Source organism: Madurella fahalii (assembly GCF_045866475.1).
Source record: "Madurella fahalii IFM 68171 DNA, scaffold_6, whole genome shotgun sequence".
Lineage (NCBI taxonomy): Eukaryota > Fungi > Ascomycota > Sordariomycetes > Sordariales > Madurella > Madurella fahalii.
The window spans coordinates 2,348,528-2,362,457 of record NW_027263976.1 but is presented as its reverse complement, the minus strand read 5'-3'; the positions used below and the strand labels follow the sequence as shown (position 1 = coordinate 2,362,457).

The window sequence follows — 13,930 nt, the reverse complement described above, 5'->3', positions numbered from 1 at the left end:
GCAGTTCAGAGCCCAGCAACCAACTGCATGCCTCCTGCAGGTCAGACGCCCACCTGTCTGTCTCGTCTGGTTTGCAGATTGCAGGAGGACCCGAGTTTGGCCATGTGTCTTTATGCCATCAGTACCCTACCGTTCGGTGTTACAGCACACTGAGCGGAGCATAAGCTGATATAAGTAAGACTCTGTTGGGAACTCCCATGATATTCTGGCCTGTGCGTGCCTACTGGATAGAATCAGGGACCTGGTGGCCAAGCCCCCCCCCCCCCCCCAAAAAAAAAAAAAGAAAAAGAAAAAAAGAAAAAAGCCGGACAATCCCGCCGTTTGCCGGTTTCTGCTGGCGCTCCACAAGCTGCACCCACACCCGCAGGGCGCTCTATACTACCCAAGCCTTTCGATGGCTCAACACTTTTCATTCAAGTTCACTACGCAGTGCGGTAGTTACAAGAAAACCTAAATCTAGCACCAAACCTCTCATATATCCCGTGATGGCTATGTAATCCGCCCTAGATAGGTACTTGCCTTAGAGTCCGTGATGTAAGCTCCGCGCAGCGCAGTAACATCCAACAAGGTGGACATCGGTAGCGTACCATTTTGGACCCTCTTTTTGTTCCTTGTTCTGCCGATAAATTTGGGACGGAGGTGGGGCCTTGGCTAAATTGTTTTCCTTTGCCATTGGGTTGCGCCAACAAAGGTCTGGCGGCAGACCTGCCCTGTCTCTGAGCCGGTGACCTCAGCACTAACAGTCCACTGGAAGGATATTCTGTTGCTGTCCCACTCCAACACTGCCGCCCGCTGCGACCGCTCGCAGACCGCCCATCCCATAAGCCAAGCAATTAGTGCGGTGGCCCTTCGTACCTCATTTGCGCCGCTGGAATGCAGGGCAACCCGTGCGCCCACATCCCACCCCGAACCCTGCAACTCTCTTCCTTGCATCTCGCGACGGATACACGGCCGTACCTTATCCTGCCCTGCGTACTCCGCCGGTCCAAAAACCTGATATTTCCCGTCTTTTTCCACACGTCGTGCAGAGCGCTCTTGTGCTGCGTCCCCCTTCCCAACAACCTCCTCGACCCAATACGCGGAACTTTCCTCCATTTTCCGACGTCATTCTACCGTCTGCAAAAGGCCGACCTCGCTCCGACACGACCTTTCTCGAAGACTCGCTCGTCGACGGCCGACGGCCGCGCCTGAGAACGAAACCACCATCAAACAACCCGGCCTAGCGACTCTTTCCTATATCGCCGACGATGGTTCTGCGGTTATAGCAATGCGGTCCCTAGGGACACACCACCTTGCACACGAGCTGCAAGCTTTCAGTTAGAGGACTGCATCCGTTGCAGCCTTTCAGCCGGATACGATACTACGATCAACACCAAAACGCCTTCAAGGTTGGAGTTAACCTCCTTGAGGGCGGAACCCCGCGTCTTGTTGGACGCGAAACATCCTTGTTCGTTTTTCAAAGGGCGATCACTGGCCCAACCCCCGCAAGTCGGCCGCAACCACGCGCCGCCAATCTACCAAGATGGAGTACCACACACCCCGCGATCACGCAACGTCGAATGTGCTGGCATGGACAGCCACACATTCAGCTAACGTAGAGCCATCGGTGGAGGAGGACGCGGGTGCCGATGCCGATGAACCGCCGGATTGTAGGTCTATATCGACCATTTCGACGCAGTTCCGCCGCAACCCCATCCGCCGTGGGAGCGAACATCACGAATCTCTCCTGACGAAAGCTTTCCAAAACCGGTCGGACGACGAAGCCAATGATTCTCGGTCTCTCCTCCGGCCCATACGACGACGTTCCGTTACAAGTACTACCAGCCTGGCTTCAACCGTTGAGCTCACTTGCGGAACGGGTATCACGACGCCCGCACGCACGAGCTCCCCGAGCCCGCGGCTCCCCAACACCGGCTTCGTCCCATTTATTGCTGCGGCGACCGGAGGAAGCAAGGATCCTGCCATCCATGCCTTGGAGAAGAAGCGCTGCATTTCCTTTGCCTGTGCAGCCAAGCCAAACCCCGACGGGAAGGCATCGGTGCGCCCGCCACCGCCCTCCCAAGACGGGGTGAGGGTTGAAGATGCGCCGAAGAAGACATCCATCACGTTTGCCTGCCCGCCTCGACCTCCAAGGGCCGCCGATATGCCACAGCGGGGAGCTCGGCCGCCCACACCAGTCCCGAGGTTCGTGCCCAGCACGCCAAAGGGCTCTCCCGGCCTCGAGAAACGGCGGTCTTCGTCTACCGTCCGCGCCATTCGTTCTTTGACACCCCACAGGCCACCTAGCAGCCCGGCTGCCGCTCGCAGTAAGAGGTGGCTCACGGCAGATCTCAATGATCTAGAGAGCGAGTGCGTGCGATTCCACGAGTTTGCGAGTGACGAACCGCAGGAAGATGACTGGATACGGCGTGATGATACATCGTCGATGCCCAAACTCACCATCGACGACACGCTTGAGAAGGAAAACGCGATTCGAAAGTTGGGTAAGGAAGCTGAAGAGGAAGCGGATCTCGAGGAAGAACTCGATGAGGAAGCGGAGGAAGAGGTGGAGGAAGAATACTTGATTGACGACGAGGATGTCGAGGACAACTCTCTGGATGCCGACGATGGGGATGATCTGGATGACGAAGTGGACGACGAGGAGACGGGTGACGGCGTGAATGATGATGCCGATACTGAGTATGGATGGGATGACGAGGCTTCCGACGGGTACAAGACGGACAACGAGACTGGATTCGCCGAATCTGACGATGAGGATGATGGTTTGGTTCTGTGGACCGCCCGCATCGGCCATCATTGCTCTGTGTCCGGTGCGGCATCAGTGCCGCGGAGGTTGTCACCGGGCGAGAACTCTGATTCTTCGGCGGGCTCCAATCGGGACGCCGGCCGCTCACGGAGGAAGAAGCGTTCGAGATCTCGCGCTGTGCCGTTCCGACCCCCGACACCCGAGTTACCCGATAGCACGGATTTCGTCTGCGGCACTCTAGACGAGGACAAACCCTTGGAAGAGGCGTACATTTCGTGCGTTGAGGCTCGAAAGCGGGACAAGCACCAGCTCATTCCGCAAGATATCGACCCCAGCTTTCCCACCTCTGAACCAGAGAATGAGGCCGAGGAGTTGTACAGGAAGGGGTACGGCGAGAGCGATGACCATCTCTGGCTCCACGGCGAGCTGGAGGATCTCCACCATGACCGTGATCGTAGGAGCCGCAAGAAGGGGAGTGTGCCGTCTCCGAGGCGATGCCGCTCCCCACCACCGAAGCGGCGCCCTTCGCCGGCACCCAAAATACGGGGTCGTTCACCACGGAAGCACGTTGATCAACATTCTCCCCGCAAGCTTCGGTCTCCGGCACCGCCCCGCATGGCATCCAAGTCACCCCTCGTCTCCCCCGTACCGGACACCCAAGGCATCGCGTTCAAGACCATGGCGTTCCAGCCTAGCGTGACGCAAACCAAATCGTTACCGAGAGCACGCGGCATGTTTCCACACCTCAAGGCTCGAAAGCATACGGCCAATGTCACTAGCAAGGACACGCACGTCCGGGGCGCTATCGACATCGTCAAGGGCCTCGAACAAAAGCGGCAGCGGCGGAAGGAGAAGTTCTACCAAAAGTACTACAACCGTGCGCGCAAGGAGAAGGCGCATGTCAGACGCCCCCCTCCCGGGCAGGGCGCTGAGCGCATGCGGGAGCTGGGCCTGTTTATGGCCGGCAAGACGGGCGGCCATGGTAATTATGTACTTTCCATCTGAGAGGGACGGAGGATTCTTTGATTAGCATTTTCACAACGCGCGGACAAGTTGCTCGGGAGCGCATCATAGGGTTCTGGGAAGGAGCATTTTGACGATTCATTTGACAAGAGCCTGGGCGGATACATCCGCTATTATGGGTTCACGACCATGGCGTATTCTTGAATTTTTGTTTCTTCTGTGGTTTATTGTTTGTTTGTAATTATTCGAAAGCTACGCATCCTGTGGGGAGGACTGAATCTAGAATTCGCGGTACATACTTTGGGAAATGGGAAATTTTTGCATACAGGGGCAAGTGGCGTCGTGGTGTTGATCAAACCCCTTGGAGAATATTTTTCCCCGTGAAAAGTGCAACGTGGTGGCAACGTCCGTTTGGTGAGCCGCGGAGAGCATGTCAAAAACGAAAGAAACGAAACGAAACGAAACCAAACCAAACCAAACGGATCGATCAACCATAGACCAGCCATTAGAATATATTCGCATACCGTAGCTTTATGAATAATCGCTACTACTTGGCTTCTGAGCCAACAAAACAAACAACAGTCAACGATGCTAGGGCACGAGGATGGATAGCGGCCGGGTACCCTCGAGCTTGCGAATGGCCTTGGGTCGGACCACTCGGTGGCTCTGGCACTCTTCGGCGCCCGAGCGGGAAGCTGCTTGTCCAACCAGAACAAAGGCGCGTTGGTTCACTTAATGTTGGCCTGAAATTTGAGGTGTCAGAACCGGCACGCCGACCAGGCCTGCCACCCTTGCGCATGGGTGCTTGCTGGCCAATTCCTGTTCGAGGATCGAGCGATGGTGATCCCCGTTCCCTTTTCCTCCGTCGTCATAACTACCACCGACCAGCCCCATCGAAACCAACGATCAATTTCTGCCTCTTTTTTTTTTTTTCTTTTTGGAGTTTCAGCCACCGCAAGAATCCATTCTTGTACCTGTCCTCCCACTTGGGTTCAAGCGAGAGAGGGAGCGAGTGCGAAGAACTCGATCTGCTGACATACGCCCGTCCGCCGCCGCCCGACGCCGAATCGAATCGAAATCAAGACGCAATGTGGATCATTAACTGGTGTAGGCATTCCTCTTTTCCGTTGTTCGATAACCGTGCATGGCATCTTCTTTTCCCCGCCCGAGGATGACGGGGCCGTCAAGGGCGCAAGAGGGAGAGGATGACGGCCAACACGAATCAAGAGTCGACTAGGTGATGCTGACGCTGCAACAACCGGCAGTCTACGACATCCTGTCGTCGCTCGGCCTGCTTAACAAGCACGCCAAGCTGCTGTTCCTCGGTCTCGATAATGCCGGCAAGACGACGCTGCTACACATGCTGAAGAATGACCGCGTTGCGATCCTGCAACCGACGCTGCATCCGAGTATGAGGCTTCCCCCGGCTTATGCTTTTGAGAATCTATGAACAAGGGGAGGTTTAGCTGACGGTTGAAAACTTTCCGTGGGGCAATAGCTTCCGAGGAGCTGGCGATTGGCAATGTGAGGTTTACGACGTTCGATTTGGGCGGTCATCAACAGGGTGCGTTGCTTCCTTTCCGAGGTGATGCTACCATTGGACGAGAGCTAATTAGGGAATGCGTGCTGCAGCCCGCCGTCTCTGGAAGGACTACTTCCCCGAAGTCAATGGCGTCGTCTTCCTCGTCGATGCCAAGGATTATGAGCGGTTCCCCGAGGCCAAGGCCGAGCTCGACGCACTCTTGTCGATGGAGGAGCTGGCCAAGGTGCCATTCGTCATCCTCGGCAACAAGATCGACCATCCGGATGCCGTGTCCGAAGACGAGCTCCGCCACCAGCTCGGCATGTATCAGACGACGGGCAAGGGCAAGGTGCCGCTCGAGGGCATCCGGCCCATCGAGGTCTTCATGTGCTCGGTGGTCATGAGACAGGGTTATGGTGAAGGTATCCGGTGGCTGTCTCAGTATGTGTAAGGGGCTGATGGGGTTATGAAGGTGTTAATGAGGAGAGAGCGTCAGGAGGACGAAGTCCAGCGCGAACACGGGCCAAGCGAAAGGGGAATCAAACATAGATCCAAGACTTGCGCGATGCTTTTTTTGCTGGCGAAGGGCCTGGCTTCTGCAGATTGTGTTCCAGTCTACCGACGTGCTGGGATTGTACTGTACTTTGTGTTTTCTGTTCTCTCCTAGGCGTCTACGGGCGTTGGGGGCAACTTCGGTCGCTTCAGCATTCCTTGTCGTGCCGGGTGACGACTCGGATTTCTCGATCCGAGTTCACAATCTCGGGTGGACTCGGCCAGCAGCCGCAAGGCTTGGCGGGTCTAGTATCTTGGTCTCCGAGTCCTTTTGCGCACTCCACGACCTGGAATGACGCAGACGCAGATGAAATCTTAGGTAACCCTGGGGTCTTGGGACGGAGCTGGCTCAGCCGCCCGCCCACCGCTGAGTCGCTGAGGCCCTGGCAGGGGCTGATCATGTTTATGAGCGTTGGTGATGGTGGGTCCACTGACCTGCTCTGCTGAGGCTGGAATGATCGACCGACGTCATTCCACTCAGGAGTAACTTTGCACCCTGCACACCACTACCGATTGGAATCGCCGTCAGCATGCCACCAATCCTAGGACCGCTCAGCAATCACTCCTAAGATTGTATGAATCTCGTTTGAGTGTCCCTGTTTCTCTTCTCTCGCTATTTCCTTTCTCGAACAACTGCATATTTCATCGTTATTATTTCGCTTTCTACGCAATACCGTTTATCGGCCGAACTCAAACCGAACCAAGCGTTTGGCTAGAAGAGACACCCTTCCCCATCATGTGCCGAAGCGCCGCCCAGCGCCGCGCAGACCATCATGGCTGAACTGAGGAACGGCACGGCAAGGCCAAAGGCCAAATCCGAACGCATCAACATCACCATCCCCGCCCGCACCTACGGCTTTCCCCCCGAAGCCTTCGACTGGACCCGCCTTCCAGACGTCGACACCGACTTTCTCCCACCCGAACACATCGAGGCCTTTATCCAGGCCCTCTCTGCACCAGACCCCGTCCCACAATCCCCCGACGAGGGAGGAGGTCTCCTCTCCTCGCGCCTTAACAGTCCTGCGCTTCGCAAAAGCCCCAGCAGCTTCGATATTGACGAGACTCGCCGCGGGACCGCCTCGAGCCTGCACCACCACGATGAAGACGCCGACGCCGACGCCGACCGCACCGCACACGCGCGGCAAGAAACCGCCCAGGCAGCTGGCGTAGCAGCGCCGGGTCCACCATCCCGGAGTCGCCGGTCCAGCAGCAGCGGCCTGCTATTCACAGCCAGGCACGACTGGGCCCCGGTCCACGAGAAGGTGCTCCGCTCGGGCCGGGACGACCACGATGTCGCGGGGAACAGCACTAAGAAGAACAAGAAGAAGAAGCAGCAGCAGAGACAGAAAAGGAGCCGCTCCAAGGACGAGACGCGCGAGGGGTACCTGTACAGCCTGCTCAAGTGGCCGTTCCTGCTGACCGTGTGCGCGTGGATCGGCGGGCTATCCCTCGCCTACCTGCTCACGCGCACGTACATCTACCTGTACGAGCAGTGGGTCGCGTGGCGAGGCCAGCGGGAGAGGCTGCGGCGGGCGATGCGCGCGACGGGGCGCTACGCCGACTGGGTGCGCGCGGCCAGGGCCATGGACGATTTCTTTGGCAACGGGGAGTGGAAGGGGAGCGACGAGTTTGCCTACTACGATAGTAAGACCGTACGGAGGGTGCTGGAGGAGATGGTGAGGTTGCGGGGGAGGGCGGAGAAAGCGGAGGGGACTATTGTGGTAGACGGAGAGGGAACAGCAAAGGGGAGGGAGGCGGTGGAGGATCTGAAGGCGCTCGTTGAGGCCTGCGTCAAGAATAATTTTGCCGGAGTTGAGAATCCAAGGCTGTATAGCCAGACGTATTATGGGACGAAGAATTTGGTGGAGAACTTTATTGATGAAGGTGAGACCGCTTTCATCACGCACCCCCGTTTTATTAATTTCTTTCTGCTCTCTCTCTCTCTGTGTGTGTGTGTGTGTCTTCGGAAGGAATAAGGGTCTGACTTGATCACTAGTCGAGAGGAGTATCAGGTTCTTGATCGAGACGAAGCAGCTCACTAAAGAGGAGAAGCGGGTCTTGTTCAAGGGCGTATGCGCAAATTACGGCCGCACGGCGCTGTGCCTGTCAGGAGGGGCGACGTTTGCGTATTACCACTTTGGTGTTGTTAAGGCGCTGCTGGAGGAGGATTACTTACCCGATATTATCACGGGCACGAGCGGTGGCGCGCTGGTGGCCGCCCTCGTAGCGACTCGCACGAACGAGGAGCTCAAACAGCTGTTGGTGCCGGCGCTCGCCCATCGCATCACGGCCTGCCGCGAGCCCATTACCGTCTGGTTCTGGCGCTGGTGGAAGACGGGCGCACGGTTCGACTCGGTCGATTGGGCGAAGCAGTGCGCCTGGTGGACGCGGGGGTCCATGACCTTCCGCGAGGCGTACGAGCGCACAGGGCGCATCCTCAACGTCTCGTGTGTCCCCGCCGACCCCCATTCCCCCACCATCCTGTGCAACTACCTCACCAGCCCGGACTGCGTCATCTGGTCCGCCGTGCTGGCCTCGGCCGCCGTTCCCGGCATCGTCAACCCGGTGGTGCTGATGATGAAGACGCGGTCGGGCCAGCTCGTGCCCTACTCGTTCGGCCACAAGTGGAAGGACGGCTCGCTGCGGACCGACATCCCCATCAAGGCGCTCAACCTGCACTTCAACGTCAACTTTACCATCGTCAGCCAGGTCAACCCCCACATCAACCTCTTCTTCTTCTCGTCGCGAGGCAATGTAGGGCAACCCGTCACGCACCGCCGCGGGCGCGGCTGGCGAGGGGGCTACCTCGGCTCGGCCACGGAGCAGTACATCAAGCTGGACCTGACCAAGTGGCTGCGCGTGCTGCGGCAGCTCGAACTGCTGCCGCGGCCGCTGGGCCAGGACTGGAGCATGCTCTGGCTGCAAACGTTTGGCGGGACCGTGACGGTGTGGCCGAAGAGCATCCCCAGCGATTTTTGGCGGATCTTGAGTGACCCCGACGAGGCCACGTTGGCGAGGATGATCCATGAGGGACAGCAGAGCGCGTTCCCGAAGATGAGGTTTGTGGGGAATCGGCTGAGGGTGGAGAGACTTGTCGAGAGAGGCCGGAGGGAGAGTAGAATGGGTGCGAAGGGTGCTGGTGCTGGTGCTGGTGCTGGTGCTGGAGTCGGTGCTGGAGATGGTGCTCCGATTGTTGGCGGGGATGGTGGTGTTTATCAGAGGAGGGGGAGTATTGAGAGTATATTGAGCGAAGACGATTTGAGGAGTTTGCTGAAGAAGAACAGGAGAGGCGGGAGTAATACGGGGACGGAGGACGAGACCACGGACTTTGATGGGGATGGGGATTCCGGAGTAAACCTTGACGGCGGGGAGACAGAGGAGGAATTGAGGATCCGACCAAGGGAGAGAGAGCCGAAGGTTGCTACGCCGATGGGATTGGCGGGCGCTGAGGGGCAGATTGACTGAGGAAGCTGGTACTGACAAGCCAGGTTGGATTATTCGTCCATGCTTGGTTGTGTTACTGGGAGGCGTCAAGCATGATCTGAGCATTGTAGCATTCATATTAGCTGCATTCCGAAGAGTAGATATATCATACTAGAGGATGAGACAGGCATAGAGTATCCACAATAGATACTTTGAGCTTGTGTTCTATACTTCGGGCGCTCCAGGTCAAGGAACACCCTACCATCTACGCACGCTTGCAAGGATGTGACGCTGGAACGGATTGCCTATTGTGTTTAAGTCTGAATTCAGTCCTGATTATCGGAGGACGGGTTCATGGTTGGCAAATACAGATTAAAACAATCATCAAGCAACACTGCAGCGGCTCCCAGTAACTCGCCTGGAAAGGCTCTACTTCCCTGATGAAACGTAACATTTCGTGTCTTTTTTTTTCCCCCCCTTTTCCAGTCCAACCTCTCCTCTCCTACCGGACCCAACCCAAATTCATGAACTCTCATCATCAGCTTTTCCGTGACGCCCAGCCCTAGAATACAACGCATTTCACTCACCAATATCCGTCCCTTTCTCCCCCTTCCCCACCCAAAACACCTCCCTTACCCTTCCCGAGGGCAACTCAATCTCCAGCCCCTAGACCCCAAAACCCCATGCCAACCATCAACATAAGGCCCAACACAGACGCCTGCACAACCACCGCCGCCCTAGCCGGTCCACCTCTGACCGCGCCCCAAGCCGCATCCGACGCGCCACTGGGCGTGGGATTCGGGCCGGTGAGCAGCTCGGCGCCCTCGGTGATGGTGACGGGCGCGAAGCCGAACCGGTCGCCGCTGGTCCAGTTGTAGCTGTAGGTCGAATAGGTGCCGTTCCACTCGGGGTTTTTCGTATACCTTTTTATTGGGGAGGAGAATCAGAAAATGTCAGTTATAATTCTGCTCTTCCCCTCCCTCCTCCGCTGCCGCCCGCCGCCCCCTTCTTCTCCCTCCATGACACAGCTAACAGCATATCGGAGGAGAGGGGAGTTGGAACAAAAACGTACCATACGTCGCCGACGTGGGTTAGATTGCATGCTGCCTCGACGGTGCCGTTTAGGGAGCAGCGGTTGATTCTTTTGGTTTTGGAGAATAAGCCGTTAGTGCCTTAGTCAGTCGACGAGGGATTGAGAGAGCGTGGTGGGATGTTGTTTCGGGTGGGGGGTGCAGGGAAAAGAGACAGGGCACAGAGGGGAACAGCGGGGGTAAATACACGGTGTGATCTGGCCAGTGGCGGGTGCCGGTGAACATGGCTGTTGCTGGCCCCTGTGTGATGGTGCTTGGCTCGCCGGTGCCGTTCAGCGGTCGCCAGTATCTGCTGCGGGTGGGCTCGAGGGTTGGGATCGCCGTCGTCACGTTGTCGGTGCGGGTGGCCGACGGAGGGGGCCGGCGGTCGACGCGGGTGGTGGTGATGACGTAGGTGGTGAGATTGTTGACGTTGTCGACGGCTATGACGGACCCTGAGTCGCGGTGGAACATTGTGTAAGGGAGCCCTTCGTACGCAGGCTGGTTGAGGAAGAAGATATCGACTACGCGGGTGATGGTTTGGGTGGCAGTTGTTGTGGTCGTGACTGTGGTGTTTTGTGCGAGCGCCGGAGTGAGGATGGTGGTGGAGAGGGAAGAAAGGAGAAAGAGGAAAATCGAAACTGGGAAAGCCATCTTGGTATTTACGAGACTTGCTCGAGCAAACAAGATGAAGAAAGAAGCTTCAAGGCTGTATTCGGCCCCTCTCACTTGAGCGAGTGGAAGATGCCATGTACGAGCCCGGCTCTCCCGGTCGCCAGGAGAGCTAGATCCGACACAGCAAAGAAGCAGAGAGGTGAGAAACGAGCGGATGGATCCCCAGGCCACTGCTGGTGAAAGTCCAAGAGCAATTGAGGGAGATGCGGGGAGTCTGGCATCATCAATGAATATAAACCAGGTGCCAGATGGCCAGGTTGCCGGATTCTCGTCCCTTCCCCGTCTTTTGTAATCCATATCTCACCATTAATCAAGAACCCGAGAGCGGCCGCGTGCCGCCTTGGGCATCTCATATTCGCAATCCCAGATAGAAGAGGCAGCTAAAAGCGGAGACGGGTTTTCAAGACTGGGTTGAGAGCTAGTTACGAGTTTAGCCGCGGCGCCGACAAAATCGGCGATTTGCTAGCAGCCATATTCTGCCATGCTCGGGATTGCGTGGCGCCCGATAGTACGGGCTTGCTAAAGGGCGCTGCCGCCGCGCATCGATATTGTGCCGGTGCCGTTCCGTTCCCCGCATTGAGCAGCGTATGTTCATGCGATCCGATTCTGGCGTGGGGGGAGCAGAGCCGCCATATGATGCTTTGCAGATCATGCCTTGCTCGGGGCCGGGCGGAATGATGGGTGAAACTTTTTCACGTGGACGGGACGAGGACGGGACGAGGACGGCGCTGGCCGGGGTCGTTCCGAGACAAAACTCCCCCGGCGCCGAAGACACGGTCGGAAGCTGTGGGGACCGCCCGACCGAATCTACGGCCGGCTCGGACCGGCTCAGCAAATGCTGTGCAAATACCATAATGTAATGTAAGACTGCCTGATCCGAGATAGAGAGCGCCAGGCAGGGAAGAGAGAGAGCAAGAAAAAGCTTATTTTCACCCCCAGACAGCAGAAAAAGAAAACATGGACTACACTACCTATACGCATTCTTCGTCGGATGATCCCGAGGGGCTTAAGTTCGCCCAATCGTCGCTTCTAATAATACGAGAGCGCAAGCTGAACATTCATTCTCCTAAACCCAGCATTAATTACCTCAGCTGGCTTCTCCGTCAGCAACAATGCATCCAACGCCCCGATGGGAGGGGGCTGGGTAAGACTGAGGGAACCACGCCGCCCGGCTCTGTACCACGCAGCTCTGCATGAATAGATGACTTGTCAATGACACCCCTGATTGGCCCAGTCTGCAATCCCTGGTAACCCCCCAGTCTTGGAGGCCTTGGGGGGGCCTGTAATAAAAATCTGGGGTTGAAACAAAAAGGAGCGGGACCGTCTGCTAGTCAGCACCGCCTATCTTAGCGAATCAGCAGAATCAGCAGCCAGAGCCGGCCACCGATCAACAGAGCGCAATTTCCGACTGACCCGCCCCACGGGAAATGAACCAAAGGCAGGGTAGTGGCACGGCGCTCACATTACAGCAAAACCCTTCACCTTTCCCATTACGTTTGGTCAGTTGGATTTGCATTGCAGGAGCTCAGGGAAGCCCAGGGAGCTTTTTACTGTTTGTTTTTGTTGTCGTTCGACGTTGGGAACACTCATCGTTTTCGCAATATTCACATGCAGTGAGAAAAGACCCAGGTATTTTCAACAAATTTTTAGGGGTTAAAAAAAAGACGTTCATAAAAGCCGTTCCATACATGAACGCCAAAAAAAAAAAAAAATACAATTAGAAGATTAAGTACATAGAGGTATCATGCCCATTAATCCGCGCTTGCCTTTTGAAGGACAATTCCCAAATCCCAAACTCTCACCGCTCGCCATAGGCCCTCAACGCTGCTATGCGACTTAGAGAAGCTTAACAGGAAAGAATTTAAGCAAAGAGGGCAACGAGACCGGCGGCAGCGGCCAGGGCGATGGAGCCGCCCATGGTGGAGGCACCGGCGGTGAAGGTAGGCTGGGGAGGCTTGGTGCCGGTGGGCTTGCCCGAGGGGGTGTAGCCCGACGGGCTGGAGGACGGGCCGACAGTGGGGCACGGGACCTCGACGGTCTCGTAGATGACGGTCGGGATGACCGTGGTGATCGAGGTCGAGATGGTCTTGATCGAGGTGCCGGGGCACTCGGGGGCGGCCGTGACGAAGGTCGAGGTGGGGTAAGGCGGGTGGACCTCCGAGCTGCTGTCAACCGGGGGGTGGACAACAGAGCTGCTGTCGACAGGCGGCTTAACCACCGAGGTCTCGACAGGCGGGACCTCCGTGGTGGTAGCCTCGTCAACCGGGCAGACGGTGGTCGAGACGGCGACGGTCTCGGTGACGACGATGGTAGAGTCGGCCGGGCAGTGGGTAACAGTGTCCGGGCAGTCAGTCACCGTCTTGGTGGTGGTCGAGTAGATAGTCGAGGTGGTGACGGGGTAGACCGAGGAGCTGACGACAGTGCTGGAGGCAGGGCAGTCGGGGACAGTCGCCTCGCACGAGGTGACGGTGTAGTACTCGGTCGAGTAAACAGTGCTCTGGGCCTCACCGGCGAGAGCGGTGCCGACGAGGGCAGCGGCAGCAAAAGCGTAGCGCATTTTGATGACTGTTTAGGGTTCGTTTAAAACGAAGGTATTGTTTTTGGTGTTGAGGGGTTGGTAAAGACCGACAAAAAAGCTAAAAGCTTTGAAGCGTTTGTTAAAGAGTGGACGACCGAAGTCAAAGGAGCTTTAGAATTGGCTTGTTCGAGCTGAGGAGAGAAGGAGAAGAGAGAGAACGGGTTCGAGTTGGACACTGGCCATCGTTAAATAGGCCACCCCGGCCATTGCCTGGATACGTTCGCGCAAAGAGCGGGAAATTACCGTCAGCGGCGGGCTGCCCAATTCGGGACGCTAATCCAGGGGCTCGGTGGATGGTACAACATTGTGAGGGAACATCAAGGGAACATTGGCACCCCGCCGTGGCTGCTGGACCCTAACAAAACAACAAATCCGCCCCCGCCCGTGCGGACAACGACCCG

The 13,930-nt window shown here is 57.0% G+C and overlaps 5 protein-coding genes across 5 annotated transcripts; 3 read left to right on the top strand and 2 right to left on the bottom strand.

Moving 5' to 3' along the window:
- Nucleotides 1-1,522: 1,522 nt before the first annotated feature.
- Nucleotides 1,523-3,751, top strand: MFIFM68171_10733 (uncharacterized protein; the record flags this gene model as incomplete). The annotated part of the gene is made up of 1 exon (XM_071066152.1): nucleotides 1,523-3,751. The coding sequence occupies one exon, from the start codon at nucleotides 1,523-1,525 to the stop codon at nucleotides 3,749-3,751; it is 2,229 nt and encodes a 742-aa protein (XP_070922253.1).
- Nucleotides 3,752-4,797: 1,046 nt separating this feature from the next.
- Nucleotides 4,798-5,682, top strand: SAR1 (COPII coat GTPase; the record flags this gene model as incomplete). Its single annotated transcript, XM_071066151.1, has 4 exons — nucleotides 4,798-4,816; nucleotides 4,975-5,118; nucleotides 5,208-5,273; nucleotides 5,342-5,682. The coding sequence occupies 4 exons, from the start codon at nucleotides 4,798-4,800 to the stop codon at nucleotides 5,680-5,682; spliced, it is 570 nt and encodes a 189-aa protein (XP_070922252.1).
- An 874-nt stretch (nucleotides 5,683-6,556) lies between these two features.
- Nucleotides 6,557-9,248, top strand: MFIFM68171_10731 (uncharacterized protein; the record flags this gene model as incomplete). The annotated part of the gene is made up of 2 exons (XM_071066150.1): nucleotides 6,557-7,667; nucleotides 7,780-9,248. 2 exons carry the CDS (start codon nucleotides 6,557-6,559, stop codon nucleotides 9,246-9,248), a joined length of 2,580 nt encoding a protein of 859 aa, XP_070922251.1.
- A 610-nt stretch (nucleotides 9,249-9,858) lies between these two features.
- Nucleotides 9,859-10,930, bottom strand: MFIFM68171_10730 (uncharacterized protein; the record flags this gene model as incomplete). Its single annotated transcript, XM_071066149.1, has 3 exons — nucleotides 9,859-10,129; nucleotides 10,279-10,347; nucleotides 10,485-10,930. The coding sequence occupies 3 exons, from the start codon at nucleotides 10,928-10,930 to the stop codon at nucleotides 9,859-9,861; spliced, it is 786 nt and encodes a 261-aa protein (XP_070922250.1).
- A 1,882-nt stretch (nucleotides 10,931-12,812) lies between these two features.
- On the bottom strand, nucleotides 12,813-13,508 carry MFIFM68171_10729 (uncharacterized protein; the record flags this gene model as incomplete). The annotated part of the gene is made up of 1 exon (XM_071066148.1): nucleotides 12,813-13,508. The coding sequence occupies one exon, from the start codon at nucleotides 13,506-13,508 to the stop codon at nucleotides 12,813-12,815; it is 696 nt and encodes a 231-aa protein (XP_070922249.1).
- Nucleotides 13,509-13,930: the final 422 nt, after the last annotated feature.